General features: G+C 40.3%; 2 protein-coding genes across 3 annotated transcripts in view; one reads left to right on the forward strand and one right to left on the reverse strand.

Annotated features, from left to right (window-relative positions):
* The first annotated feature begins 3,009 nt into the window (after positions 1 to 3,009).
* LOC143018246 (uncharacterized) overlaps positions 3,010 to 27,691 on the forward strand; it is a 194,663-nt gene continuing 169,981 nt past the window's right edge. For both annotated transcript variants that reach the window (XM_076173502.1, XM_076173503.1), the window contains exon 1: positions 3,010 to 3,319. The gene's annotated coding sequence lies outside the window, so the exon portion shown is untranslated. The remainder of the gene's footprint in view (positions 3,320 to 27,691) is intronic.
* On the reverse strand, positions 10,518 to 27,580 carry LOC143018390 (uncharacterized). The gene is made up of 7 exons (XM_076173747.1): positions 27,520 to 27,580; positions 24,615 to 24,736; positions 22,841 to 22,956; positions 19,834 to 20,009; positions 18,110 to 18,288; positions 16,642 to 16,752; positions 10,518 to 11,273 (listed from the first exon to the last, which is right to left on the reverse strand). Exons 1-7 carry the CDS (start codon positions 27,578 to 27,580, stop codon positions 11,097 to 11,099), a joined length of 942 nt encoding a protein of 313 aa, XP_076029862.1. The 3' UTR covers positions 10,518 to 11,096.

Raw genomic sequence — 27,691 nt, forward strand, 5'->3', positions numbered from 1 at the left:
TTGTGGCGACTATGTACTTTGCCTCTGGCACCAGTACCAATAGCCTAATTGGTATCCTAGTGCAATCCAAATGAGGACTGGTAGCCCTCGACCTGTGGGCGAGATGGTGGTTCAATCGGAGACAGTGACCAAATTGACCCCCAAAAAACGCTAAGGGATTTTGCCAAAAATCGTCAAGTCACCGATTTGCCCCAAACATTCCTCAGGGGTAGACAGTCAATCACATTGTGCAGCGAGGTAGAAGTGGGTAACCTGGACCCAAGGGCGTGCCAGTGGCGACCGCAGAAAGATGAGCCTTTGTGGCGACTATTTACTTTGCCTCTGGCACCAGTACCAATAGCCTAATTGGTTTCCTAGTGCAATCAAAATGAGGACTGATAGCCCTCGACCTGTGGGCGAGATAGTGGTTCAATCGGACACAGTGACCAAAATCACCCCCAAAAAACGGATTTTGCCAGAAATCGTCATGTCACCGATTCGCCCCAAACATTCCTCAGGGGTAGACAGTCAATCACATTTTGTAGCGAGGTATGTTTGGGCAAGCTGCACCCAAGGGCGTGCCAGTGGCGGCCGCAGAAAGGTGAGCCTTTGTGGCGACTATTTACTTTGCCTCTGGCACCAGTACCAATAGCCTAATTGGTATCCTAGTGCAATCCAAATGAGGACTGGTAGCCCTCGACCTGTGGGCGAGATGGTGGTTCAATCGGAGACAGTTACCAAATTCACCCCCAAAAAACGGATTTTGCCAGAAATCGTCAAGTCACCGATTCGCCCCAAACATTCCTCAGGTGTAGACAGTCAATCACATTGTGCAGCGAGGTGGGTGTGGGCAACCTGGACCCAAGTGCGTGCCAGTGGCGACCGCAGAAAGATGAGCCTTTGTGGCCACTATTTACTTTGCCTGCGGCACCAGTACCAACAGCCTAATTGGTATCCAAGTGCAATGAGGACTGGTAGCCCTCGACCTGTGGGCGAGATGGTGGTTCAATCGGAGACAGTGACCAAAATGACCCCCAAAAAACGCTAAGGGGTACCCACGGATTTTGCCAAAAATCGTCAAGTCACCGATTTGCCCCAAACATTCCTCAGGGGTAGACAGTCAATCACATTGTGCAGCGAGGTATGTTTGGGCAAGCTGGACCCAAGCATGTGCCAGTAGCGACCGCAGAGAGCTGAGCCTTTGTGGCGACTATTTACTTTGCCTCTGGCACCAGTACCAATAGCCTATTTGGTATCCTAGTGCAATCCAAATGAGGACTGGTAGCCCTCGACCTGTGGGCGAGATGGTGGTTCAATAGGAGACAGTGACCAAAATCACCCACCAAAAACACTAAGGGGACCCACGGATTTTGCCAAAAATCGTCATGTCACCGATTTGCCCCAAACATTCCTCAGGGGTAGACAGTCAATCACATTGTGCAACGAGGTACGTGTGGGCAACCTGGACCCAAGGGTGTGCCAGTAGCTACCGCAGAGAGCTGAGCCTTTGTGGCGACTATTTACTCTGCCTCTGGTACCAGTACCAATAGCCTAATTGGTATCCTAGTACAATCCAAATGAGGACTGGTAGCCCTCGACCTGTGGGCGAGATGGTGGTTCAATAGGAGACAGTGACCAAAATCACCCCCCGAAAATCGTCAAGTCACCGATTTGCCCCAAACATTCCTCAGGTGTAGACAGTCAATCACATTGTGCAACGAGGTTGGTGTGGGCAACCTGGACCAAAGGGCGTGCCAGTGGCGACCACAGAGCCACACTCAACCTTCGGGAAATGGCCATATGAACAGGAGTGTGGTATGGGATTATCGCTATAGCTTCGCTGTGCAGGTTTCTTTCAGCCGATAATAATTATATTATATGCAGAAAATTAGAAGGCAAATATTTCCTCAGCCCCCTTTTGTTTGGAATTTTCCCTAAGCTGAATGAAGTCGCCTGGCGTTTGAACAAGACAGATTGTGCCACGAGCTCTACAGGCAATTTGAAAGCGACATGAGGTGTTCGCTTGCGATAAGCTTTCCAGGTGGTTACACATTTTATACTACAGTTTCATTTATTTAGCAAGAAAAAATATGTGATGCAGTATCTTTATGAAAACGCATGCCTAAAGTTGCCACTCCACTGGAGTCACTCCACAATCCGGAATTATATTTTTGTACTTTATTTGCCTCCATTTGAGTAACTGGAATATGACCCAGCTTACTGAAATCAAGACTTCACTAAGAACACTTCAACAGTATGTCTTACGGTTGTATAGATTTACAATTAGTTCATCATTCAACTTTGCTGATATTTGGAGATTTGAAAAATAATATATTGTAACCGAAATCGTTTTACTCAAACGAACTCTCAACTGTCGACTCTGGTGAATGCCAGTGCATAGTTTGGCCTCATTCGCTGTGTGCAGTATGTTTGACCATTTAATAAGAGACATTGGGTGAAGAGAATAATAAAAAATATATATAAGCTAATTAACATAAAAGTACTCTTTCAGCGTACAGTCACGAGCAAAATTGTTTACCCACGATACAGTTCTCATAATGTCTGTATACCTTTTCGAGTACGTGATACATGCAGTTACAGTTAGATCAATTTCTTGAATAGATAAAGAATAAGAATAAGTTTTAAATATGTATAATGAAAAGCTTGGTGTATATATATGTATATATATATATGTACATATATATATATTTATATATATATATATATATATATATATATATATATATACATACATATAATTTTTTTTTTATGAACTGTAATTGAATAGGAGGTGAGGTAGGACAAACTAATTATCCTATTAATATCTCCAGTCGTTTCATATTTGGGTGCAAACTACTCGTTGACAGACGCGAGGACCTGTCGCGATTCGTCCCACCATGTCCCAGTTTCAAAGACTCGTTTCAACGACTGATCATTGACAGCGCCATCCGTAACAATGAAGTCAAGGGGTGGCTGTTGTTGAAGGCAGTTGGAAGAAATGTAGTTTGTGTTTGAACGTGTGTCGGGCAATTGGGTAAATCTGACGTTGTTTGAAAAATGAAGTAATGTAACAAGAGTCTGTGAGAGGCAATGATTTTGTATGCAGCACAGAAGCGAGTAAAAGAACGTTTATATTTGTAATGTAACCATGGGTAAGATTTGAGTGAAATTTGCGTCATGGTCACTGCTGGTGATACGTTGGCCAATAAGAATGGCCCATGTGTGTTTGGAAGTGTGGATCTGAGATGGATACGTTAATTATATTGCGGAAGGTATTTGATGTCTATGCAGAACATCCCCTACAATGGAATCAAGCGGAACATCTCGCCCGTCGATTCGAGTAAGTACAGCAGACACGAAACGCGTAGAGCACCTTCTCCCGCTAAAATTTCAAAATTGATAACGCCATCTGTTTTCTCTATTGGTAAATTATTTTGGATATGGGTTTTTATATTTTCTGTAAGGAGGGGCAAGTGTTCATTAGATGTTTATAGCAAAATAAATAAATGAATAACTGAGAATGTCGTCCGTCCGTTACTCTTCAATATAGTAGCCAGGGGCCCCAGCGGAAGTCGGGGATTACAAATTAGGTTAGTTTGAGTGTAGACTGACGGACTTCATTCGAAGTTGAAAGCGGGAGAAGACAGCTACGTGTACGCCACTATTTTACACTTTTAGGTACACAACTTCAGGGACGTCGCATCATCTGGTAATGTACCGTTTTGCTTCTCATTTTGAATTAACCTTTTCTTGAAGGGAAATTTCGGTTGTCCACCAGACGAAGAGATGGACCGGTCTGTTAACATAGATTGTGGAGAGAAAATAGACTGTAAGTTTTGAAATGGACTGTGCTTTTGCAATTTCACACACATAGAAACCTCGGACTTGGATACTAAACTTTTCCCTATTCTAGATATGCGACATGAAGAGTTGAAAATAGGCCAGTGATGGTAATTTGTGCCAACAATGAACAATGAAATGGGATAATCCAGGGCGGACAAGTCATTGTTTTGAAAGAAAAAAAAAATACACGGGGTTTGATGCAACATGAAGAGGTAGAAATTCTATGGATGGTAACACTGTATAACAATGAAAAAAAAAAACGGAAATGAGGCTATCCTTTTCTAGAGTTATTTTTTGCGTAGATCACGAATATAACATCCGTTTCTTTCTGTGACCCTCCAGTTCTTCGTAAATAGCAGTGCCCGCAATGTCTATCTGAACGGTATTTTTTGTTGCTTTTACCATTTATATAATTTTTCACATAGCTATGTGTTTTTTTTCTTAACAGGATACAGAGTTAAGATGCCTAGAGAATGCAAGAATTCGCCAGACAAGTTTTGTTATATATGTGGATCAGTTTCATTAAGGCAATGCAAGAGACAGTTGACTCAACGTGTAAAGAAACTTTATGAGCTGTACTTTGGATGTAAAGTGGGTGACCAGGACAAAAGCTGGGCACCTCACATATGTTGTGTCAGGTGTACAAGTTCCCTTTCTGCCTGGGTGAAAGGCAAAGGGACTGGCCTCATGTTTGGCGTACCAATGGTCTGGAGGGAGCCAAAGGACCACTCAACAGATTGCTACTTCTGCTTAACGGATATTAAAGGTGGGTGTTCAGTGTTTATTTTTTACTGTTTTTATATATATTTTCAAGAGATGTATCAATAAAAAAGATCGAAATACATAATAAGTTGCACTTCCACTATTTTTGCACGTGATCACAACCAATAGTATCCATTTTTAGATCTTCAGTCTGCTATTCGCCCAGTTCTACATTCAAGTGATATTCCTGTACCACAGCCGCCCTCTGAACTACCAAGCGATGACACGAGCAACTCAGACGATTCAGAATCTCAAGATGCAACGTATACGACACAACTTGAATCTGATAAGAAACCACACCTCATCACCCAACCAGAACTCAATGATCTAGTTCGTGATCTAACACTTACTAAGCAACAGAGTGAACTTTGCAACAATGGCACCTGTTGGATGAAGAAGCTCGAATTACAGTATTTAGGAAGCGTTCTGCAAATCTACAGGATTTCTTCACTTTGGAAAACAACTTGACTTATTGTAATGATATCAGAGGCCTATTCAGTGCCCTTGAGCTGTCCTATGAACCCAATGAGTGGAGGCTATTCATAGATGGATCCCTTTACAGCATAAAAGCAGTTCTGTTGCACATTGGGAACACCATGCCTTCAGTTCCAGTTGCTTACTCAGTCATTTTAAGAGAGACATATGAGAACCTTGCTTTTATTCTAGACCGCATAAGTTACAAAGAGCATGAGTGGTTAATTTGTGCAGACTTGAAAGTAGTAGCCATACTTGATGGGCTAAAAATTGGATACACCAAATTTATGTGCTTTCTTTGCAAGTGGGACAGTAGGGCCAGATCAGAACATTATATACGCTCAGAATGGCCATCTCGGGAATCTATGACGCTTGGATGCCATAATGTAATTCATGAGCCACTAGTTAAGGAGAAAATCATTTTGCCACCACTGCATATAAAACTAGGCCTAATGAAGCAATTTACCAAAGCACTGCAACATAACAAGCCATGTTTCCAGTATCTCAAAGGGATCTTCCCTAAAATTAGTGATGCCAAGATTAAAGAGGGTATATTTGTAGGCCCTCAGATTCGCAAGCTTATAAATGATGAGGACTTTGAGGCGACAATGGATGAACCTGAGTTAGCGGCCTGGCATGCATTCAAAGATGTATGCAAAGGGCTTCTGGGAAAGCACCAAAAGTCCCAGCGAGAGCGTAAAGTGGAGAGGCTAATTAAATGCTACCAATATCTCGGATGCAATATGTCACTGAAGATACACTTTCTTCATTCTCATCTGTCCTTCTTCCCAGAGAATGCAGCAGATGTGAGTGATGAACATGGAGAGAGGTTCCATCAAGGTATAGCGTCAATGGAAAACAGGTACAAGGGAAAATGGAGCCCTGCTATGCTGGCTGACTTCTGTTGGAACCTGAAGCGTGACACGCCTGAGACGTCTTATAAAAGAAGAAGTAAATAATAGATTGTAGGTTAATACATCATATAAAGCTAACAAACATGCCGATTCATTATATATTAATTAAATAAATACAATGAAGACATTTAATCTGACTTTGGGAGCAAAATACATTTATGGAACCTTGGAAATCTCTATTAATTGCATAATTATTAAAACAGCGATTTACAAAAAATTGTGACGTGACATGAAATTTTTGTTATCAAATTTGAATTCAGCACACTGAACTTCATAATAAAACGCACATGAGAACTATGTTTTTTTCTTAATCCTGAAATTTGTTGTACAGTGTAATTTGTGCCAACAATGAACAATGAAATGGGATAATCCAGGGCGGACAAGTCATTGTTTTGAAAAAGAAAGAAAAAAATACACGGGGTTTGATACAACATGAAGAGGTAGAAATTCTATGGATGTAGGCAAGGGTATATTTTGAAAAGTACAGTATATAATTGCAGGCCCGTGCAGAAGGGAGGGGGTGGTGGTGATGGGGGTGCCCGAACATCTGCCCCTTTGCCCTGTGTCCCAAAAGTGCCCTTCACAAAAATATATAAAAATGAATGAAAAATGATTTCTCACGGGATTTTTCCATTTTCATACCATTCAGAAATTATAAAGTGGAAAATGGTGTTACACCCTACCGGATAGTTGCCAAATACGAGTAATACAAAAGAGTGAAGTGCCCAATTTCCAGCCCAAAGCACCTGCCCCTTGCAATGTCTGTGCACGTTACTGTATAATAGTAAAGACGTATACAAAAGACTCCTATCCCCTTGTAAGGTGGGTGGCCAGCCAAGGCTTACACACCCTATATAGTGAGCGCTGAAGCTATCTGTTGTTTTAAGAAACGGTTAGACAACTTCATGGGTGGGGATGACAGGTGGTAATAAACATGAAACTGCCTAGTGTAGGCCTTATGGTCTCTTGCAGTCTCCTTCATTCTTGTGTTCTTATGTTACATCCAACACTCGTCCAAAACAACGCCACCCCGCCCCAAGTCGCTGCAAACGAAACGTTCCCATCTCGGACCAGAAGCAATCATGGCCGCCGAAGTTGGTCCACCCTCCACCAATTATCCCGTATGAAACCTCCCCCTCCACACACACACACACACTACCATTCAAATTAAAGCAAAGAAATCATGTTGTGAAGTGGGTTAAGACTATTGTCGCCATAGTGCTTCGATGCAACTGATCACTCCCTGACGCACTTTCTGCTCATGTACACGTCATGTCGTCACAACTTCCTGATGCCATTCTTATTCTCCTTCGCAAGTACGCTGGCTCGATCTAGTGTGGCATTCAGTTCGTTTATTTTTTTTTCAATTATGGTTGAGCATTTTTTCTGGCACCTTCTAGACTTTTTCCAGATTGTCTATTGTGGTTCAATTTTGGCTTTCATCTGGTAGTCTGTGTTGTCTTGATTTACCGCGAATTACCTTGGTAAATTTGTCTAAATTGTGCTCGACCGCCGCAGTGTGGTGTTTCTAGTGAACTTGGTTCCACGTGTTACACACAAATGCAATATTCAATGAAGATGAAAAAATGTGAAAATTTCGTGAATATAGATAGATAGCACGGTTATGGATTTGGAAAAGGTTTATGATCGGGTTGATAGGGAAATATTGTGGAAGGATTTGCAGATTTATGGGATTGGGAAAAGCCGTTAAGGGCAGTCAAGATTTTTTACGAGAATAGTAGAGCATGTATCAAAATGGAAAATGGAGAGAGAGTGGTTTGATGTAAAGCTGGGACTGTGTCAGGGTTGTTAAATGTGTACATGGACGGGGTGGTGTGGGAGGTAAAGGCGAGGGTAATGGGCAGGGGACTGGAGATTGTTAAAATAGAAACAAGTGGAAGGTGAGCCAGTTGTTGTTTGCTGACGACACTGCGCTTGTGGCAGAGTCAGAAGAGGGATTGATGGAGTTAGTGATAGAGTTTGGGGAGGTATGCGGTAAGAGAAAATTGAAGGTAAATGGTGGTAAAAACAAGGTGATGAGATGTACAAGGGTAGAGGATTTCGATGAGTTGGAAGTAAGTCTAAAAGGAGAGAGGCTGGATGAAGTGGATAGCTTTAGTTATTTAGGGTGGCATGTGGCAGAAAAGGAAGGAATGGAGGTGGAGGTAAATTGTAGAGTTAGAAAAACAAATGCTTTGGAGGGTTAAAAAGTGTTATGAGAAATAGGCAGCTGGAAATGAATGCAAAGAAGAGACTGTATGAAGGGATGGTTGTTCCGACGGCATTGTATGGAGCAGAGACTTGGAATTAAAGAGAGGCAGAGCTCTTAGATTTGGGACACAGGCACAACTAATCCTCCGCAGGAGCTAGCTTCAAATGCCACATGTAGTGTGGCTTGCTAGTTTTACATAAAAGTCGGTGCCTTGAGGCTTCTTTTGGAAATATCGTACAAAATGCTTCTACGATTTCACCATAACGATCCACTCACTGTAAATTAGTCTAGGGCAAGAGCGGACAAGGGTGCAAGGGCTTAATTAAAGACAATATAGTTTAACATTAATTATATTGATTCAATACACATAAAAATGCAATAAGAAACAAGTATAAATTAACGTTCCTTTATCAATTAATGTGTACAAAATATAAAATATATAGTGACCATAGTGACAGCGATGAATCAAAATACAACACTCAAGAAAGTTACCGTCATGGAATAGTACTGGTTTCTTGAATCACGTGGGAGGAAGGAAACCTTTCCTACCGTAGATGAGTCGAAATTGCTTTCCTTTTCGTTATTATTTATATGTTTGCTGGAGTCCCTGCGGATTTGTCTGATTTCGTGACTGGTTTTTAGTTCCGAATTGTCTAATAAATTTTTTGGCCTGGAGTTTGGTAACTTTAAAAGAGGTGTAAAGCAGGAAATAGGTGAAGTTGCTTTCTGTATATGTTTGGTATTGATAAGAGGCCCGTACAGCGCCAACACGTTACTCAGCGCGTTGTTTTGCGGGCTCTTGCATTACGCCGCGCGATTCGCGGCTTCGAGTAGCTGTTTAGTGTACAACGAGATGATTAGTTGAAATTTAGCGACGGCTCAGTAATTCGTTCATTTGAAAGGCTGTAGTAAAGACCTTGAGGAAGCAACGAGATGGTTCGGCAATTCGATGATAGACGGGGTGGAGCGTAAAGCGTAGTACACACTAATTCTCGTGCAGCGCCGCAAGACAGTTACATAAGAACATAAGAATAAAGGAGTTGTGTTGAATGCAGCGCCGAATGTCCAGTCTGAGACCAGTGTTGCCGCAAATCCGGAATTCGTCTGCTAGCTGCATGGCGGGAACACCAGTCGGACGTGATTACGTCAAACATCCGGCGATGCTCTTTTGAATCGGAAATTCCGGATAAATTAGTTTCTCGTCAATTTCTAAAAAAGTAAAGCTTGAATAAATATAAAGAGAATATATACGTGTATTTTTAATATATCCACACCATTACCATTGCATTTTGTGTTTATTTATGTTGTCAGTAAAGTTTACAGAGGTGTAATGCTTGAGCCACTCGCACAGGAAGACCACTTTCGGGCCAGATTTTATGCGAACTCGAGCTTTCCAAAGGAACTCACTACATTCTTTGATGAATCTGATGACACAGAAAGTGATGATGTACACAACAGTGACGATGACAGCGAAGTAAGTGATGAAAATGATTCAGAACATGATGAAGGAAATGAAGAATCTAATACATATGTGGAAAGCGAGGATTTGTTCATAAGTAACGACGGCAGTGATGAAAATCACGCTTAAGTTTAACCATACAGTGCCAGACAATATTATTATCATTTTTCATTACGTTAGAGAGAAAAGTGATGAAGAAAATGAAGATAATAAGATATAATATCTAAGTCTGTGAGCACAAACTGATTTATACCGACTTCTAACTGTTTATATGCTCATAAGTGACGATTGCAGGGCAAGGCAAGGGGAAAGCATGCATGCATATGCTGTTGCCAAATTCCTAAGAACAGATAGTCTGATAATAGAGTTAAAAATATATATCAAAGCTACATCTCGACGAAGAGGAATGTTTAAGGCTGTTACATTACAGGCTTATACGTACTGTTCACTACGTAACTTTGACAAGCGCTATGGTTTTTTCTCAAAATCATTATTGAAGAGAGAAACATATGCCACTAAAACAAATAAGTTATCCATTTGAAATGTCGTTTTCTATTATGATCTACTCTATGGCTAAGAAAACTGTATGAGACATTATTAGTGTTTCTTTTCTGTGTTTAATCAAAGAGTGTTCGTGAGACAATGGGTTATTTTGTTCAAGAAATACTGTGACACTGGTTAGAAGAGAATTGTGAGGACAGATGTATTACAAAAGACAAAGTCACTCCCAGGCAAGCCCTTATTATCGACATTCTATTGGCTAAGGTTTACCCAATCATAATAAACGGAGGATGAATTTTGCTATCTGGCAATCCTAAAGTTGCCATGTAGTCCATTCCGGATATGCTCACCCGGATTTGCGGCAACACTGTCTGAGACTACCCGGAATGCTGCAGCACGTCAGTCACTACTGAACATTGCCGAGGGAAGGACGCGCGTTCTCATTGTCCAGTTCACATTTCATAATACGAGACATTTCTGCTTTAATCACTTTCAAACACTTCTAAGTCCCCCGCTTTTCCTCCTTGCACTTCTCGTTCCAAAGGCAAGGGTGCTGTTGTAGTGAATCTATAAATACTTAATTTCGCTGGGTGTATTGTATAAGCTTGTATAACCAGGGAAATAATAGATATAAATGCGAGTGTTAATTCCTGTCCACTCGGTTATAGGTCTTAGAGAGCTTAGCGTACAACGTACCTTTTTCCTCTGCGTCATGATGCGCACTGCCCACACCAAATGAAAATTAAAGTGGTGTGAATCGCGATGCGTGTTGCAAAAGCCCAGCCCACAACACGCTGGGTAACGTAACGTATTGGCGCTGCACGAGCCTGTGTGTGCACGGGCCTTAACACTTCGTCTCGTGACGAAATGTTGCTTTGTCCAACTGGGCCGACTCTAACGTTTTTTGTACGCCTTTTTATTAACAGCTACATCTCATGAGTTAATAACAAATTTAATCAAATTTGTATATTTCGGCCATCTTCCTCTTCACATGCTCTGTAGTATTGAATGTATACTTGTTGGTTCCGCAAACCGATTCCAATATTGTATCATCATCTGGCTGCGTGAAGAACACCATAGTCAACCGTCTTCGTCGCTTGGCTTCGCTTGGTATAACTACTCGGTGGGGCTGAAAAGGAATGAAAAAGGAAATTGTTAGTTTGCGATCGAAAATAGTACAATTGCAATCGACAAAGTTTATTTCGTACGAGTATCTCCACTGCTGTGGAAACCAAGGTCTAAATATATTCTTAGATCTTGGTGGAAACTGTTCCACTCCCTAGACTACATCTAAAACGGTGTGCGACATTGTGTATTTTGAATATTCTTTAAGCACCATATGTTTTATGTGTTGCAAATAGTTCGTACCGTTCTGTACGGCAGGGGCAGGCAACCCTTCATCTCGAAAGTTTTATTTGTAATGTAAATGTTTTAGCCTAACATCTTTGCTGCCTTAAATATTTTGTAGTGGCAACATATGTACTAACTGTTGTAGTATCGAAAAACCCAAACCAATCAAATCAATAATTTCATTCAAAGGTGTTGGGACGGATATCAATAACTCGACTGCCTACTTTTTAAGAAGATTTGTGGCATTCCTCATTCCTTTGTATACTTATGGCATCTTTACTACTTGGGCTGTGATGGCATAGATATGAAATATTCAATTTCCTGACGTTTCTCCACATTTTCCCTTAAATATTTAAGAAACTTCGGGAATTTTTATAGTTCATCTAAGTTTCCTTTGCCATCATTGTCCAACTTTTTCAAACGAATAATATAAGACAGCTCACACTCCGACTTAACAAGTTGCATAAAAGCGATCACAAACACACACACACACACACACACCTCCCTGAACTCCCCACATACATGCACACAAATACATGCGCGCCCACACACACAGTTACACCCTGCGATAGGTAGCAACTGGTTGCGTCAGTGAAATTCAAAGTGTAACTCAACTTAGATTTTACGTTTATTGCTATCTGCAGAAATAATTAGAGACTAATTCTTACTTTACTCGTTGATTGGTTGTCTAAAATCAACCATTTAACTCAAAGGAGATAAATGATGAATGAGCAATGTAGGATAACACTGGTAAATTTGGTGTTGCCTGGATAGCATTTTTGACGCTGATTCCAAAACTGCAATCAGATTTTCTCTGGCACGTATAGTTTTTATGATGAAACCATATATGTAAATACATAGATTTAACCATTTTAATAGCCAAAGTGCTACTTTTTTCTACATTTGATTAAGTTTATACTTTATGTATTTCATATTTTTGTGTGTCTATTTAGGAATCTACTTATTTCCTGTTTAATTATCTATTTATTTCAATTTTGATTTATTTTATTTATTTCAGACATCTTATCGTACGTCTGGCAACCTGCACAATTGATACCTAACTGATAACAGCGAGCTACACTCGGCCTCTGTCTGCTGTTGTGTGAAGTGCCGTGCTGGTGGAAATCTGTTTAGAATCATTTGCTTATATCAATCAGCATGCCTCAAGAATGTAAGAATCATCCCGACAAGTTCTGTTATGTCTGTGGCTATTTTACAACTAAACTACAACGACGAAATATTACAACCAACATTAAAAAAATATACAAACTGTACTTTGATTGCCATCTAGGTGACCAAGACAAACCATGGGCACCACATCAAATCTGTTCTGTTTGTTCAAACGGATTGCGCAATTGGGTGAACAAAAAGAAAGCTTCAATGCCGTTTGCCATACCCATGATATGGAGGGAGCCGAGAGATCATCATGGAGACTGTTATTTTTGTAGTGTTAACCTAACCGGATTTTCTACAAAGAACAAACACAAGATTGTTTATCCAACCATGGATTCAGCACGTCGACCAGTGCCACACAGTGAAGAATTGCCCATTCCAATTCCCCCAGATGATGGAGCAAATTCTATTGAAGATGACGTGTATGACGATGAAGGTGTAACTGGTGGCATTCCCGGACCGTCAGCAGATCCAGATCACACATTGGAAGGTAGAAATTTTGAGCCGAAACTATTAACCCAAGGACAATTGAATGATCTTGTGAGAGACCTATCACTGTCTAAAGAGAAAGCAGAGCTTCTCGCCTCAAGATTACAGGAGAACAACTTACTTGACAAAAATTTTCGTATCAGTTACTACCGAACGCGGAATTTTAATTTTGCAACATTCTTTACAGTAGATGGTCCTCTCTGTTATTGTCATGATATACATGGTCTATTCACAGGCTTGTCTCAGACGTTTGTGGCATCTGACTGGCGTCTCTTCATTGATTCGTCCCAGAAAAACCTCAAAGCAGTTCTTTTGCATAATGGAAATACAAAGCCATCCCTCCCTATTGCATATTCGGTCCATCTTAAAGAGACATATGACAATATGAATATACTACTTAAGGCAATCCAATACGATAGCCATCAATGGAACATCTGCGGTGATCTTAAAGTTATAGGAATGTTAATGGGTATGCAAGCAGGATTTACAAAATATTGTTGTTTCCTTTGCCTTTGGGACAGTCGTGCTACAAAAGAACACTACACCAAACATTCCTGGCCACTAAGAACTGCATATGTCCCAGGAACAAGCAGTGTCCAGTCTGTCCCTTTAGTTGACCCCCAAAAGATCTTCCTACCACCTCTCCACATTAAACTTGGTTTAATGAAGAATTTTGTTAAAGCAATGGGTAAAATCAATTCACAAGGGTTCCAATATATTTCTAAGAAATTTCCGAGTGTTAGTGCAGCAAAACTGAAGGAGGGAATATTTGTTGAGCCACAAATCAGGGAAATTTTAATAGATATTGAATTTGAACAGGCCCTAAGTCCATTGGAATTGAATGCTTGGCTGGCTTTCAAATGGATATGCGCAAACTTTCTGGGGAAGACAAAGTCCCATGCATATAAGGATGGAGTGGAGAAACTACTCAATGCTTTTAAAGAAATGGATTGTCGCATGTCATTGAAAATGCACTTCCTACATTCTCATATGGATTTCTTTCCCGAAAACCTTGGTGCAGTGAGTGACGAGTAAGGGGAACGTTTCCATCAAGATATTCATACTATGGAAGTTCGCTACCAAGGATTTTGGAACGAAAGCATGATGGCTGACCATTGCTGGATATTGTATCGTGATAATCCAGACCAAATGTTTAAAAGAAAAGCATACTCTCAACGTTTTTAAGATCTTATAATGTCATGTAATGTAGATTAGTTTCTTATACTTCATTGCATTAAATCAATTTAGTGTTATATGTATTTTTTAGTTCTCACAAATGAATGATTTGCATGAAATGAGATTTATTACGTCCTACATATTCATAAAAATACATATATTTTTTCTAAAATACAAAAAAGCAAATAATTAAAAAACTATACGTGCTAGAACAAAACTGTGACCACATTTGGATTCAGCATCAAACTTACATTCAGAAAAGCTTATTTATGTCTGTGATGAGAAAAAAAAGTTTCATTTTGTTGGCCAGTGTTATAATCAGCCACTGTGATTATATCCTCAAGGAATTTCTTGCGTAGGTTTCTGTTGTTAATATCGTGTAATTTTTCATTATTATTTTGGTCTGTTTAGAATGTCATGTTCCGCAGTTGTACCATCAGCGCAATGCTTGTGTGTGTCGCCACCTCTATGGGCCAGGCTAGTCGCAACACGAAAAGAAAAGAAAAAAATTGAGGCCGTGCTCTGGTCGGCCTAGTGGCAGGATAAAAATCTTCGTTAAAATTTATTATTTGCAATAGTAAAATAGACACAAACAACATAAATGGATATAGAATAAGAAAATAGTCATACGCATTAATCATAAAATATTAAACATGTATAAATTTCATGAATCATAAATGAATACTTAATTAGCAGGTAGAGTATCTAAGTGTGCGCTTGTATGCAGCACGTGAGAACAGGTGGGCGAAATGAAGTCTTTATTATGGTGTAGACGAGTCTTGATTCTGGTTGCTAGAAGTCGTACCAACGGAAAGCCGTTTAGTCCGCTCTTCAAGTCTCGGGAACAAATGAGTTGTTTGAGGAGAGGTTGTTGCATGATAACTTTTGGTAGTCGGGAACAGGTAGATTTGTTGTTTCGTAGTCGAGAAATAAGAGATTGTAGAGTCGCACTTAGTACCAAGATCTATAGATCTTGCTTAGCACAGCACCAGTTTGGAGATGTCCGAAACAATTCGGAAAAACGAAGGCTTTTCACTTCGCGTGGAGATTGCCAGTTTACGGGTTCAGTACTTGAGGTCCAAAGGACTTGCTTAGTTGAGTTGTCGTAATCGACGAATGTAGAAAATTTTCGACGTAGATTCAGATGACCCATGGGCGTCTATTATTATTATTATTATTATTATTATTTCTCTCTCTTTTCTCTGCCGTCGCTTTCTGCTTGGATCCCCGTTTGGGGTCTCTGTTCTCTCTGTGTTCTGGTTCTACCTCTATATAGCCCGGGAACCGGTGATTACTTTTCCTGGATGCCGAAACGTATCTAAAGTAGGTAGTTTAGACACCAACCAATGGGAACGAAGAATATTGTTTCGCGCCAAATTATGTAACGTTTCTGAGCTTGGCGTCATCTAACCGAACGTATTTTCGAAGCGCGCCCCCAACAGACGGGTATTATGCAATGATTTACTTTATAACATATATGAAATACATTTGTAATGTAAAATAATGATGATAATACACCACGTATTCACGCAACGCCTGCCTTAAAATACAAACTGGAGACTTTATTCACGCAAGGGTGTGACACAGCACAACCAAAGGATTCTATTCACGCTAAAAAAGTGACAGTAAGGACATTTGTGTAATAACTGGCGTCAAAAAGGTATTGTTACAGCGATATGTATACATCAGGTGTAGTGTTCTAGTGTGTTTTATATCCTTTAGACCTACCCTTTCCATCATTTGTGACTATCAAGTTATGTATATTCAATTATTTTATACTATTCCCGCGGACCTTTTTAGTTGGGATTTAATTTCACCACTGTGTCAATTCAGTGCCCTTGTATTCCATTTGTTATATAGAGCATCTATTTTATTCTTTATTTACATTACCGTTGGTCACAGTACTTAATCTGCCTATGAAGTAGCTTTGCACTTTGAGGAAGCTCAATTTGTCAACAAGACAACCTACATTTAAAAATATTTTTGTATAATGGGAATAGGTACTCCCTTCGTTTACTGAGTGTAATCTCAGCTTTGTGTTCATATTGCCAGTGATATTAAAATTCGAAATACTTTTGTTTCAGTTGTATGCTATTTTAATTTGCTCGCGTGCAGATTTAAAATATTCCTAGCCAAATTTGTCACTTAGGTATATTAACTAGAAACAGCAATCGTGACACTCCATATACTGTAACGGTAAATTTTCCAGTGCACCATTTTCTCCTGTAACATCACTAATGGTAGTGCAACAACATGTCCCATCCCCAATCAATTCATTCGGCTCCATTTAAGTAAACTTGTGATCTTACCGGGGCTCTCCAATCGTCACCAGTCCAGTGTTGCATCAAGTCACCAAGATTGATGAGAATTGCACCCGGGACGGGCACCACGTCAAGCCATTCTCCTTGCTGGTCCTTCATCTGTAATCAGGATTGCTTAGATTAGTGTCATGCTGCCAGGAGACCGTTTGGTCTATAAAGGGGCCACATACAAAATGGTTGAATGACTAAAACGGGAACTACTAATAGGAACAAAGGGGAAATCCACGCCCACACAATCCAAGGAACCGATCCTTCCCTCCGGCTCGGTTGTACCCGCGCCCCAAACCACACACCCACATGTATGTCGTTGGATTTTCTGTGTTGGGAGTACTGTTTTGACACTCTTCTCCTGATACATTAGAAGACGTGGAGCAAATTTCGTTTGGGATGGAACACCCCTGCACTGCATACATGAAATCATAAATGTGTTTCTGGAGGCTAATTCCTCTGCACCAGTTGCTGGAACTGGTTCCATCTGAGGTACACAATCCTCGCTACCAGTCGCTCTCACACACATACATGAACATCCCTCAACTGCACAGACAACGTGCAAACGTGCAACACCTGTTTCCACAGACATTCAACGCACCTACACCTACACCATCACCCATATATCCCGTAACAACTCTCCTGCCTCTCCTCTTTCTTCAACTATCACCACTACAATGGATATCCTAGCTAGTTGACGGACATCAAACACTGTCATACAAACACCTTTGTATGCTACACCAAAAGTCAAAAACAATTACAAAGGCCATGCCCCACGACCCTCCCACACAGCAGGCCCGACCAACAGACTCATCCACGTTGACTCCAATGCCTCTGAATGATAATGCAGCCTGCATGATCTGAATATACTGCAAAAACACGAGGACATGATCTAGTTGTGTATAACTTCATGCATTCACATGACACGTTAAAAGGCATGCATGAGACAACTGTCACCACACAGCAAACACTCAATGTAACACTATTCGGTGACACCATAAACAGACTGTTCCTACAACCACCAGTAAGAACAACAAATTACGGCACACAAGTTCAACAGGAATCTTCATAGGTTGTATCAAGTTCTTTGTGCTATTTAGAGAACTTTTCTAATATTTCAAGAAATTTTCATAACATCCCTTTCTCAAATTGGACGCAAGTCTCATTGGTTTTTGCTGTAATCTTTCCAGCCTTCCTGCATGTCTCTCCAGTATAAGCCCAATCCAGACAGTTTAATCCTTGTTAACACAGCGGCTAGTTTAGTAGCCGCTGGTACTAGGTGCAAGACCGGCAAGTGAGTGTTGACCCTAGAATAATTTTGCAGCAAGTTAACTAACTTTCCGTTGACATTGGACAAGTAGAGCAGTAGTTTACAAGTCGCTTGCACTAGCGGCTACTAAACTAGCCCCGTGTCAACGAGACTTAAGTGTCGGCTTCAACTCCATTCAGTATAGTTTCTGGTTCTTACCTGCAAACCTTTGACGTCGTCCAGAAACAAGAACGTAAAAGATGTGTAGTCGGTGTGGGTTCCTAGTCTCGTGACTTCCTCTTCCTGAGTAACTGGTGGATAGTGAGCAATACGAAGAGTACTCTGGTTGGTCTCGGGTCTGAACCCGTGATACTTAGTGAAGAAGTCGATGTCAAGACCTTCCAAATTAGGGAAAGAAAATAGAATACTTTGTGTAAAGTGAACAAGAGCCACCGAGAAGTTGGGTGTCGATCCTACTTAATGAAGTCTTAAGTTTGATCGGAACATATAAAGCAAAGGTACATATTAAAAAAGATTATGGAACGAATCGCTAGTAGCAGCGATGTAATTCAGATAACCAAACCCGGCCGTCGCGAGCCTCGATCGCAGGTTCACCGAGCGTCAATCCTGCTCGATACCACCACATTGAACGTACAAAACGTACATCAGGTTATTATTATTATTATTATTATTATTATTATTATTTATTTATTTATTTATTTTATTTTTTTTTGTACGTTCAGTTTGGCGAAATGGTAGCGAGCGGAATTCACTAAGCGCTTAGTGCACCTGTGATCGAAGCTCGCGACGGCCGGGGTTGGGATAAGGGGAAGCCTTGCAGTTCTCGGCTACCCTAGTCATGTATCACAATGTTAACATGTATGTCTGCATGACGAGTTTATGCTCGAAGCTTAACTATAACGGAAACAGTCAACGTTACCAGTGTGCTATGATAGCACTGGTGAGTGGTAATCACCAATAGTTAAGGGCCGAACCCGGGTATACATAGGGGTGGCGGCACACTAGGCACTTCTCGCTAGCATGCTATTTGCTTTTGCTATTTGCTTTTGCTACTTCGTGTGGGTAGAAATGCCTGGTTACGATCTTTTGTTTTTCAAATTTCCAAATGTCAAATCACTCCTGCGTCATATATTGAGATGCTGAATGACGAATGTTCTTACCCAAGTCTAGAATAATGTAACCGAAGCCACTGAAACGAAATAGCAAAATCAAGTAGCATGCTGCCACCTTTAGAAGCAAAATGCAGGCACACACACATATACAATACTATACATTTGGTTCCAAATTTGTCTTCTTGATGCAATGGCGAGTCCGCTATCTATCAGGGAAACTCACATGATCCGTGTGGAACTGTTATCGACGACGTTTGAACAAGTGTGATTCACCGTGGTCTTGGATCACGTGTTGGACTTGTGATCTGATTGTAGCCCCTCCCGAACGAGAGCTCAGACTCCATATATGGTCCTAATTGTAGTATACAGGAAAGGGACAACGCTGGCTGGGTCTCGTCTCCTATTCGCTAAACTTCTAACATACCTAGACTCAAATTCATGTATAGTTCCAACATAATCTTTATCCTCAATTTTTTTTTTTTTTTGAACTCTTATACTGTTTGATTTTGGTCTGTGTCACTTAAGTTATTCCAAGTGTTTATGCTTATATATGGACAACTGTATTTCTTCATATCTTTAGACATTTGGTCTTTCTTCATTTATTCCCCATGACATCTGAAAGCCCTCCCCATCTTTGGTCAGATCTCTGTCAATGCAAAATATCCCCATTAGATTGCATTGTGTGTGTGTGTCCTCACTCTCTCTCTCTCTCTCCTAACTGTGTCTGTCTGTCTGTATCTGAGTTGGTCTCTGTGCCCGTGGCTAGCTAGCTGGAGTATTACACGCAAATACTTTTTCCATCTTGCTTACCTAAAGTCGCCGACATGCACTTCATAATCTTTATAGATAGTTGGTTGCAAATATCAATGAAGGTATTCAGGTTTTTTCTCAACTGCGGAAGATCGTCGTCTGGCCATGCACAGTCTTCTCTTGTTATGTAGTTGAAACTCTCGTACACCTCAGTTAGAAGACCCTTTGGGTCCACTCTGCAAAAGTTTGTAAATAAATCCGAACCTTAATCTTGGTCAAGTTGACGTCATGTATCATTATATTTTTGAAAATTGTTTTAAACAGGTCAGTAGTGTAAATGGATGGTCCATAAAGATGGCGGTATACTAGGTATTTCTCGATAGCATGCTACCTGCTTTGGTTTTTGCTATCCAAAATGAGTAACATGCTACTGACTCTTGCTGCTGGGAAAAGAGGATATGGTGGGAAGAACCAACAAAGTTTTGCTGTTCACTTGAATGCTCAAATGAACTCATTCCTGAGATTTATATATAAAACATAGAAGTGAGCATGCATATTGTTTATACGTGTTTTTTTTTATCTATCATGTTCACTATGCAGTTATTCAAACATAAACAATGATTTTTATTTATCAATTTGTTTCTTTTCATTATATATTTTTACTACTGCAGTAATAAACTCGTTAGTAAACATAGCTTGGCGAGAAGCTTCGTTTTCGCCAGCCGCTAGCCAAAAAAATCACCAGCAAAACATTCCCATGCGAGTAGCATGCAAGCGAGAATGGCTAGTGAGCCGCCACTATTGAACTGAGCAAGGGTCTACTCGTGAAAGATGGTGGGTTTACTTGAGTTGATTAAACTCGTCCATAAAAGAACGTGAACTTGTGACGACAGTTTTTCGAAAACTTGTTTTAATAGAAGATAGGAATGGAATGTGGCAAGGAACATGTAACTGTCTAGTGTAGACCCTATGATCTCTTGCAGTCTCCTTCATTCTTACGTTCAAAAATGGTGCTTTGTGACCCTTTATCTAAAATGTTATTTCAGTACATGTAATCCTTTTTTTTTTTTTTTTTTACAGTTTACTGTTTTTATATATTCAGACCCGACCATGGTTGAAGAGAAAAGTGTATACAAGACGACTGAACAGATCTTGAATGAAACTAGGCATAAACATTCGTTTTACCGAACCTAAGGACATCATACTTTCTCAAAACGACGCGTTATCAATAAAGTTCGGCTGTTTCGGTTTCTTGTCGTTGGACGATAACGTTGACAAAATGTAATTTTCGCAGGAAAATTAATTTTTCCCTGATACAAACCTGAGGTACTCCTTACAATAGAATACTTCGCGTAGCGTTATGATTCCTACCGCTAAACACTGTTTTTAAAATCCTCACTCTATGGGTCTGGGCAACGCTTATCCTCAGTAAGGGTTGCCCTTCCCCTCCACCACAAGTCTCGCTCACTTCTTACACGCGCTGCCAGACGTATGATCCCGCGCCTGTCCTGCAAGACGACCACTTATCAGTGTTGTGTGGTGCCCTCAAAAATCTGCTTAAGTGGTTATCGCATTAAATTATTTTTCCTCTCGCATCTTATCTCCAACCTCCATTTGAATAACTACAATTAATATCATCGTGATTTCGGTTCGCCATTTCCTAGTGTAGACCGGGCAGTGCACACAGAGTTTGCATTGATTACACAAGCTAGCTCAAGCTTGTCTACTGGTGTTCCACGTCAAATGCTTACTAGACATATGCTCACACCCATAAAAAAAACTTCAAATACTCACAAATTATTGCGATCTACGTATCATGAAGTTACATTGGTATGCAGTCCTATATTGCATACCAAACTATATTTATGTTATGTGATTTTGTTTTCAACATCAATATCTATTCTTATGCAATAATTGATTGTCTACATATTTATTCTTATGCAGTATCTTTTTAAACATACCTTGGTGGTATCCACGCAATTTATACGTAGATCATGTTTGGCTATGTATCCCGCATATTAAAAGTGTATCATACATCATTTCTGTCTTCATTCCCAATATTTATCCTTATGCAGTGAATCTATTAACATTCTCCTAGCAACTGACCAGAAACCGTCCAGAGTTCGGATTTGACACAAATATGCAGTTTGAAGAGTTATCTGACCAATATTTACATATTTGATTGAGAAGAAGGGTTTTAGCCTCAAACGGCTACCAAAGATCGTCGCTGTGCAGGGCGGACACGAGATGTCTGTATTATTCCAGTATCACTCGAGTACATTTTCAATTTTTTTTTCATTTCACTCATTTATTTTTTCTACTGAATGGTTACTTTAGATAGGTTTGGATATATTACACTAGGGTAGGTTTAGCTATATTACGTTAGGAGCTATTGGACAACGTAAATTTCATGTTAATTATACGTGTTTGCATGATTCTGGAATTTTACCCTAACCTAAAATCGTAACTTCCTGTCAGTCAAATAATATGTAAACAGACATATTTGAAAGACAAATGTTCAAACAATATATACATTGGTCAAATAACGTTTGCATAGACTGTTAAGTTTTCTTGTAAACTAAATTATAATTGGAATCAAAACTGATGTTATTTCACTAAAAACTACTAATTCTGACATGTCTAACGTGCCAATACCCCCATTTTGCAGAGCTGGGCGCGTTTCTCTATGCTTTCCGCTTAGTTTGGCCGCGGTTAGCGCTCCCAAACTAAGCTTAAGAGACAGGTTCATACCGAAGTAAAAGTCCGGGGACGTAATACTGTAGAGTGTAGACGAAAAAATGGAGATTCGAGTCCCATTTTATATATTTTTTATTTTGTTGTAATTATTATTATTATTGTTGTTGTTGTTGTTATTATTATATTATTATTTTTGTTATTATCTATCATTATTATTAATATAATTGTTCTCATTTTTATTTTTATTTTTATTTATTTTATATTTTATTTTTTTGTATACTGCCTGGCGCTCTTTATACCCATGGCATCTTCAAACACAAACACTACATACATGTATCATCGCAAAACCTCAAAAGAACGTATCACTTACTTTTCCTTGCACATCTCAGTGTATCCATAATTCCTTCCAGCCAAGCGCAAGAATTTCAACTTGGTAGATTTTGGAAGAGCAAAGAACTCCAGAGCTGTCTTGATTGCTTTATCCATCTGTTGCACGAGAACAACATTATCATTATCTTATTTTAGAAGAACACAGACTAATTCAGTCTTTTCTCACTTTATATGACGAGAACGGGAACCGAAAAGAGATAAGAACTTAAGAATATAAGAATAAAGGAGACTGCAAGAGACCATATGGCCTGCACTAGATAGACATTATTAGTTTATAAATGACACAAAATCAAGCAACAGAGCAGAACAAGAGAATCAAAGGTAAACCTAAGGGCCCTTCCACACTAGGCAACTAGTGACGGTCACTAGTTGCCTCCCATTATTTCAAATTGAGCCTTTCACACTACGTCACCGCGATTGCCCGGTTGCGCAACAGGCTATGGCGGTTGCCCGCTCCGGTAACAAGTGACCGTCACTGGCAGTTGCCGTCACCGACCGTCTCTTTTTCTTGACCAGCAAAGCCAACAAAAGCACCTCCTCCACTGATGCCATTCTTTCGACTAATGAGATGATGAGAAAGGATTCCACAACTCGGTGACAGTCACTGGTTGCTTGCAGTTGCCCGAGACTTTCACACTAGGCAACTAGTGACGGTCACTAGTTGCCTAGTGTGGAAGGGGCCTAAAACATAGTCTGTACGGAGGCCCTGCCATTTTACCCACATATATTGTCCTAGGTAATATATAGAACTGCCAAGTGTAGGCCTTATGGTCTCTTGCAGTTTCCATCATTCTTATGTTGTTATATAATAGGCGCCAATTATTTTCACCCATTGGCTCAAAGTAAACACCTCAGGGTGAGCATTCATACACTTAGGTTAGGTTAGGTTCTGATCTGAGAGCTTCTGTTGTAAGACTGTAGACGTACCCTGTGCATATTCCACCTATAATACTTAATAAACATTGTCAATTTAAGCCTTGTTCACATGAGGCTAGTTTAGTACCGGTAGCTACCAGTGCTAGCGACTTGTATACTACTCCTCTACTTGCCCAGTGTGAACGGAAAGTTAGTCAACTTGCCTCTAAATTATCCTAGTGTCGAGAATTTCTTGCTGGGTTAAGGTGGCGTCACACTAGGCATTTCTCGATAGCATGCTACCTGGTTTTGCTACTTTTGTGAGTAGAAACAACTTCGGTTACGATCATTTTTTTTTTTTTTTTTTTTTTCAGATTTCCAAATGTAAATTTACTCTTGCGCCATATAGTGAGAAGTCGAATGACCAACTAAGAGAAGTTAAACCTAGAATACGAATGTAAGACACATTGTTGAGTTCTTACGGAAGTCTAGAATATTGTAACCGAAGTAGTTTTAACTCGAACGATGTATGAAGAGCAAGTAGCATACTAGACAAGTTAACTTGCAACAAATGGGTCATCTTGTATTGGGGAAGCCATTTCTGTGATGTTTAACATGTGTGTATTGCTTTACTTAAAGCTGAAATGACTAATCATTCATGAAACTAAGCTAAAAATGAGGGACAGGCGACACAAGACGGGAAAGGCAGCCTTCGTGCAGCTAAACTGAAGTATAGTTTGAATTTCTCTCAAACTTGAAATGCTGGGGTAATGCATCTAGAAGCATTTCAAGAAAGAGAATTTCAAACTAGGAAGCCTGCCTTTGCTCTGTGCTGTGTTGCCTGTGTCGCCTGCGTCTCCTGCGCCTCAGTTTGCGCTTAAGTAAGGTCATCACCTCACCTCTTCCACTGGAATGCCGTGGTTGGAAATGTAGACGACGCCAAGGTCAGCGAAGGGCTTAGCCAATTGATCCCCGATTCCACGGTAAACCTCCGAACTAGGTTCTTCATCCTTACCGATTTCTGCAGAAAGGCGTGAATGATATTTTTTTTTAAACTGCAATGATAATAGATGATACATACAACGGCTTTTACCCCCTTACAAGGGAGGTGGCCAAGATCAAAGCCATAAATCCACTCCAACCCATTTCATCCCCACATACTCCACTCCTGTGCACCACATCTCCCTCCCTCTTTTCTTGGCTCCTCCTGGATGACGGGTCATCCCTGCATCTCACCCAATGCACTCTCTCAGAAGCAATCTAGCAAGGCACAGCACATCCGCAGCATGGCCGCTTCATTTAATCGGCAACCCCTCCTCTCCGTCCCCTCGTGCAGAAAAAGAAAACGGGAAGAAATCCCCTCGGGCTGCATCAAAATATCATACATACTCCCTCACCCCCTATCCCTCACCCACTCTCTTCCATGCATCATAGCATCATCCATAAACAACCATTCTCCACTCACCTCTATCTTCTGTCTTTTCCCTTCCTTCCTCAACAGACATTCCCCTCTTTCCCAATGCCTTTTTTGCCCCATCCATCCATCTCATCCTTGGTCGCCCCCTCATGTTCACTCCTCCCACCTCTGCCTTCTACACCTCTTTTACTAATCTTTCTTCACTCGTTCTTCCTAAGTGTCCAAACCATCCCAATACTCTTTCATCAACTCTATTTCCCAACTCCCTATCCACCCCCGCTCTCCTCCTCACCAAGTACCTCACTCTAGCCTCGTAACCCATACTACTCACATTTAAACTCTCTTATGTTCCATGTCTCTGCCCCAGACAGTGCTGTCAGCACAATCGCCCCTTCATATAATCTCCTCTTAGCATCCGTTCCCAAATGTCTATTTCTCATTACACTTTTTAATCCCCCAAGTCATTTACTTGTTTTTCTTAATCTACATTCTACCTCCACTCCTCCCTTTCCACCCAAGTGTCTAAGGCTATCCACTTCTAGTCTCTCTCCCTTAGTACTCCCAATTTGTTGTCATCCTCTCACCTTACTTTACCCACATTTATCTTCAACTTCAATCGCACACTTTTCCATATTCCGTCACTAACTTCCTTGATCCCTCTTCTGATCTTGCAACAAGCTCAGTGTCGTCTGCAAATAACAACTGGCTTATCTCCCAATTTTCAATATATTTTCTAATCATCTCCAGTCCCCGGCCCATTACCCTTGCATCTACCTTTCGCACCACCCTATCCATGTGTAAATTGAACAGACAAAGCGACATAACACGTCCCTGTCGATGCCCCACTTCACTTCAGACACTCACTCTCCATTTCCAATGTTAACACAGGCTTTACTACTCTCGTAAAAACTCTTGACCGCTCAGCTTTCCTCCTATCCCATGCAGCTGCAATACCTACCACATTGCCTTCCTGTCTACCCTGTCATAAGCCTTTTCCAAATATATAAAGACCTAAAAAACACCCTTGCCTTTTCCTAAAGCTTTCTCGCATATCTGCCTTGCAACAAAAATCTGAATCGCGAAAATGGAGCCCGCGTATTGGAAAAGTATATATTCGCCAACTACAGTCAAGATATCCTCTAGAGCAGCGCTGCTAACCGCTGCCGGTACGTGAGCCATCAGCTACCGGTACGTGGCCAGTGTCCAGGTCATGCTAAGGAATTGGTAGAATCTAAGATTAAGTTTACATAATTTTTCTTTTTGTGTTAATAAACTGCTGGTTATTTTTATTGCTTTTCTATGTTCTGATATTGTTAACAAAATAAACAGAAGATAAAAAAAGTCAACTTTTATTATATTCAATATATATATATATCGTTTCCGGTATAAATTAATATTATTACGGAATATTAATGGTACGCGGCACATTGAAAAATAGAATGCCGGCCGGCCACATCAGATAGTTCGAGAAGCACTGCTCTAGAGGAATTGTGCAGTTCACTATCTCGGTGGCCAATACCGATGAGAAAGTCCCAAGAAGCTGCCATCCTGTTCCGTGGGAAGAGTCTTTGGTTGTTGAAGATGTCAAATGAAACCTTATGGTATGTGAAGTGTAGATCCCACTATCGGAGGAAAGAATGTTGTGCAATTACTCTGCGATCTCCTTCAGCGTGAAGATTGCAGTGATCATAAAATACCTGTCTTCGTACAACACTTTTTCCCCCGATAGCGAGATCTGCCGTTCATCTTACCAGTGTGTCATAATATTTAACTTGCTAGTTTACGAAACACTAGGAGGAAACCCACACTTTCATCGTTAAATGTATTAAATGTGGAATTCTTTTGGTTTTAGGCATCACTATAGATCGTCTTGGGCGCATAATGCACGTAAATAAATTTGTACTAATTTGGGTCGCTCGTAATCTGGGATATGTTGAGGAACTAGCCGAGTAACGCATATCTTAGGAATTAAACGTTGCTGTTATTGACGGTGATTTCTTGTTGATACAAAATTTCTTAAGAATAGATAGACAAATAAATAAAAAGTTTCGCAAAAAAAAAAAAAAACATTCGTACATGCGGTAACGTAAAAGAAAGTGTATATATATATATATATATATATATATATATATATATATATATATATATATATATATATATATATATATATATATATATATATATATATATATATAGGTCGGGATGGAGCAAGCGTGATCTTCTTGTACAGCAAGCAGTGTAGCATGCATTGCACCCTAAAGGACCCCAAACAAATATTAAAAACCCTAAACCAAATAAGAAATATACTCGTACATATGACAAGGCATGGAGAAAACAAGTTAACTGAAAAAATTACAAGGGTTAAATGGAGTAAACTCCGTACTAACTGATATCTCCGATGTCGACGACAGGGACAAGCGCAGGCGACAGTTGTGCTTGAGTGGCCATGACTGTCCGTGAGTGGCGGCGCTTGGTTGCCAAGCCGCCCATCAAAGTTGCTGCGTAGGACTACAAAGAGTTGCCAGTTGCCGGTGAGATTATTCTAAGTTTGACCACGTT

This window comes from Oratosquilla oratoria, chromosome 34, assembly GCF_046742065.1.
Source record: "Oratosquilla oratoria isolate Oo_2021 chromosome 34, ASM4674206v1, whole genome shotgun sequence".
NCBI classification, from domain to species: Eukaryota; Metazoa; Arthropoda; class Malacostraca; order Stomatopoda; family Squillidae; genus Oratosquilla; species Oratosquilla oratoria.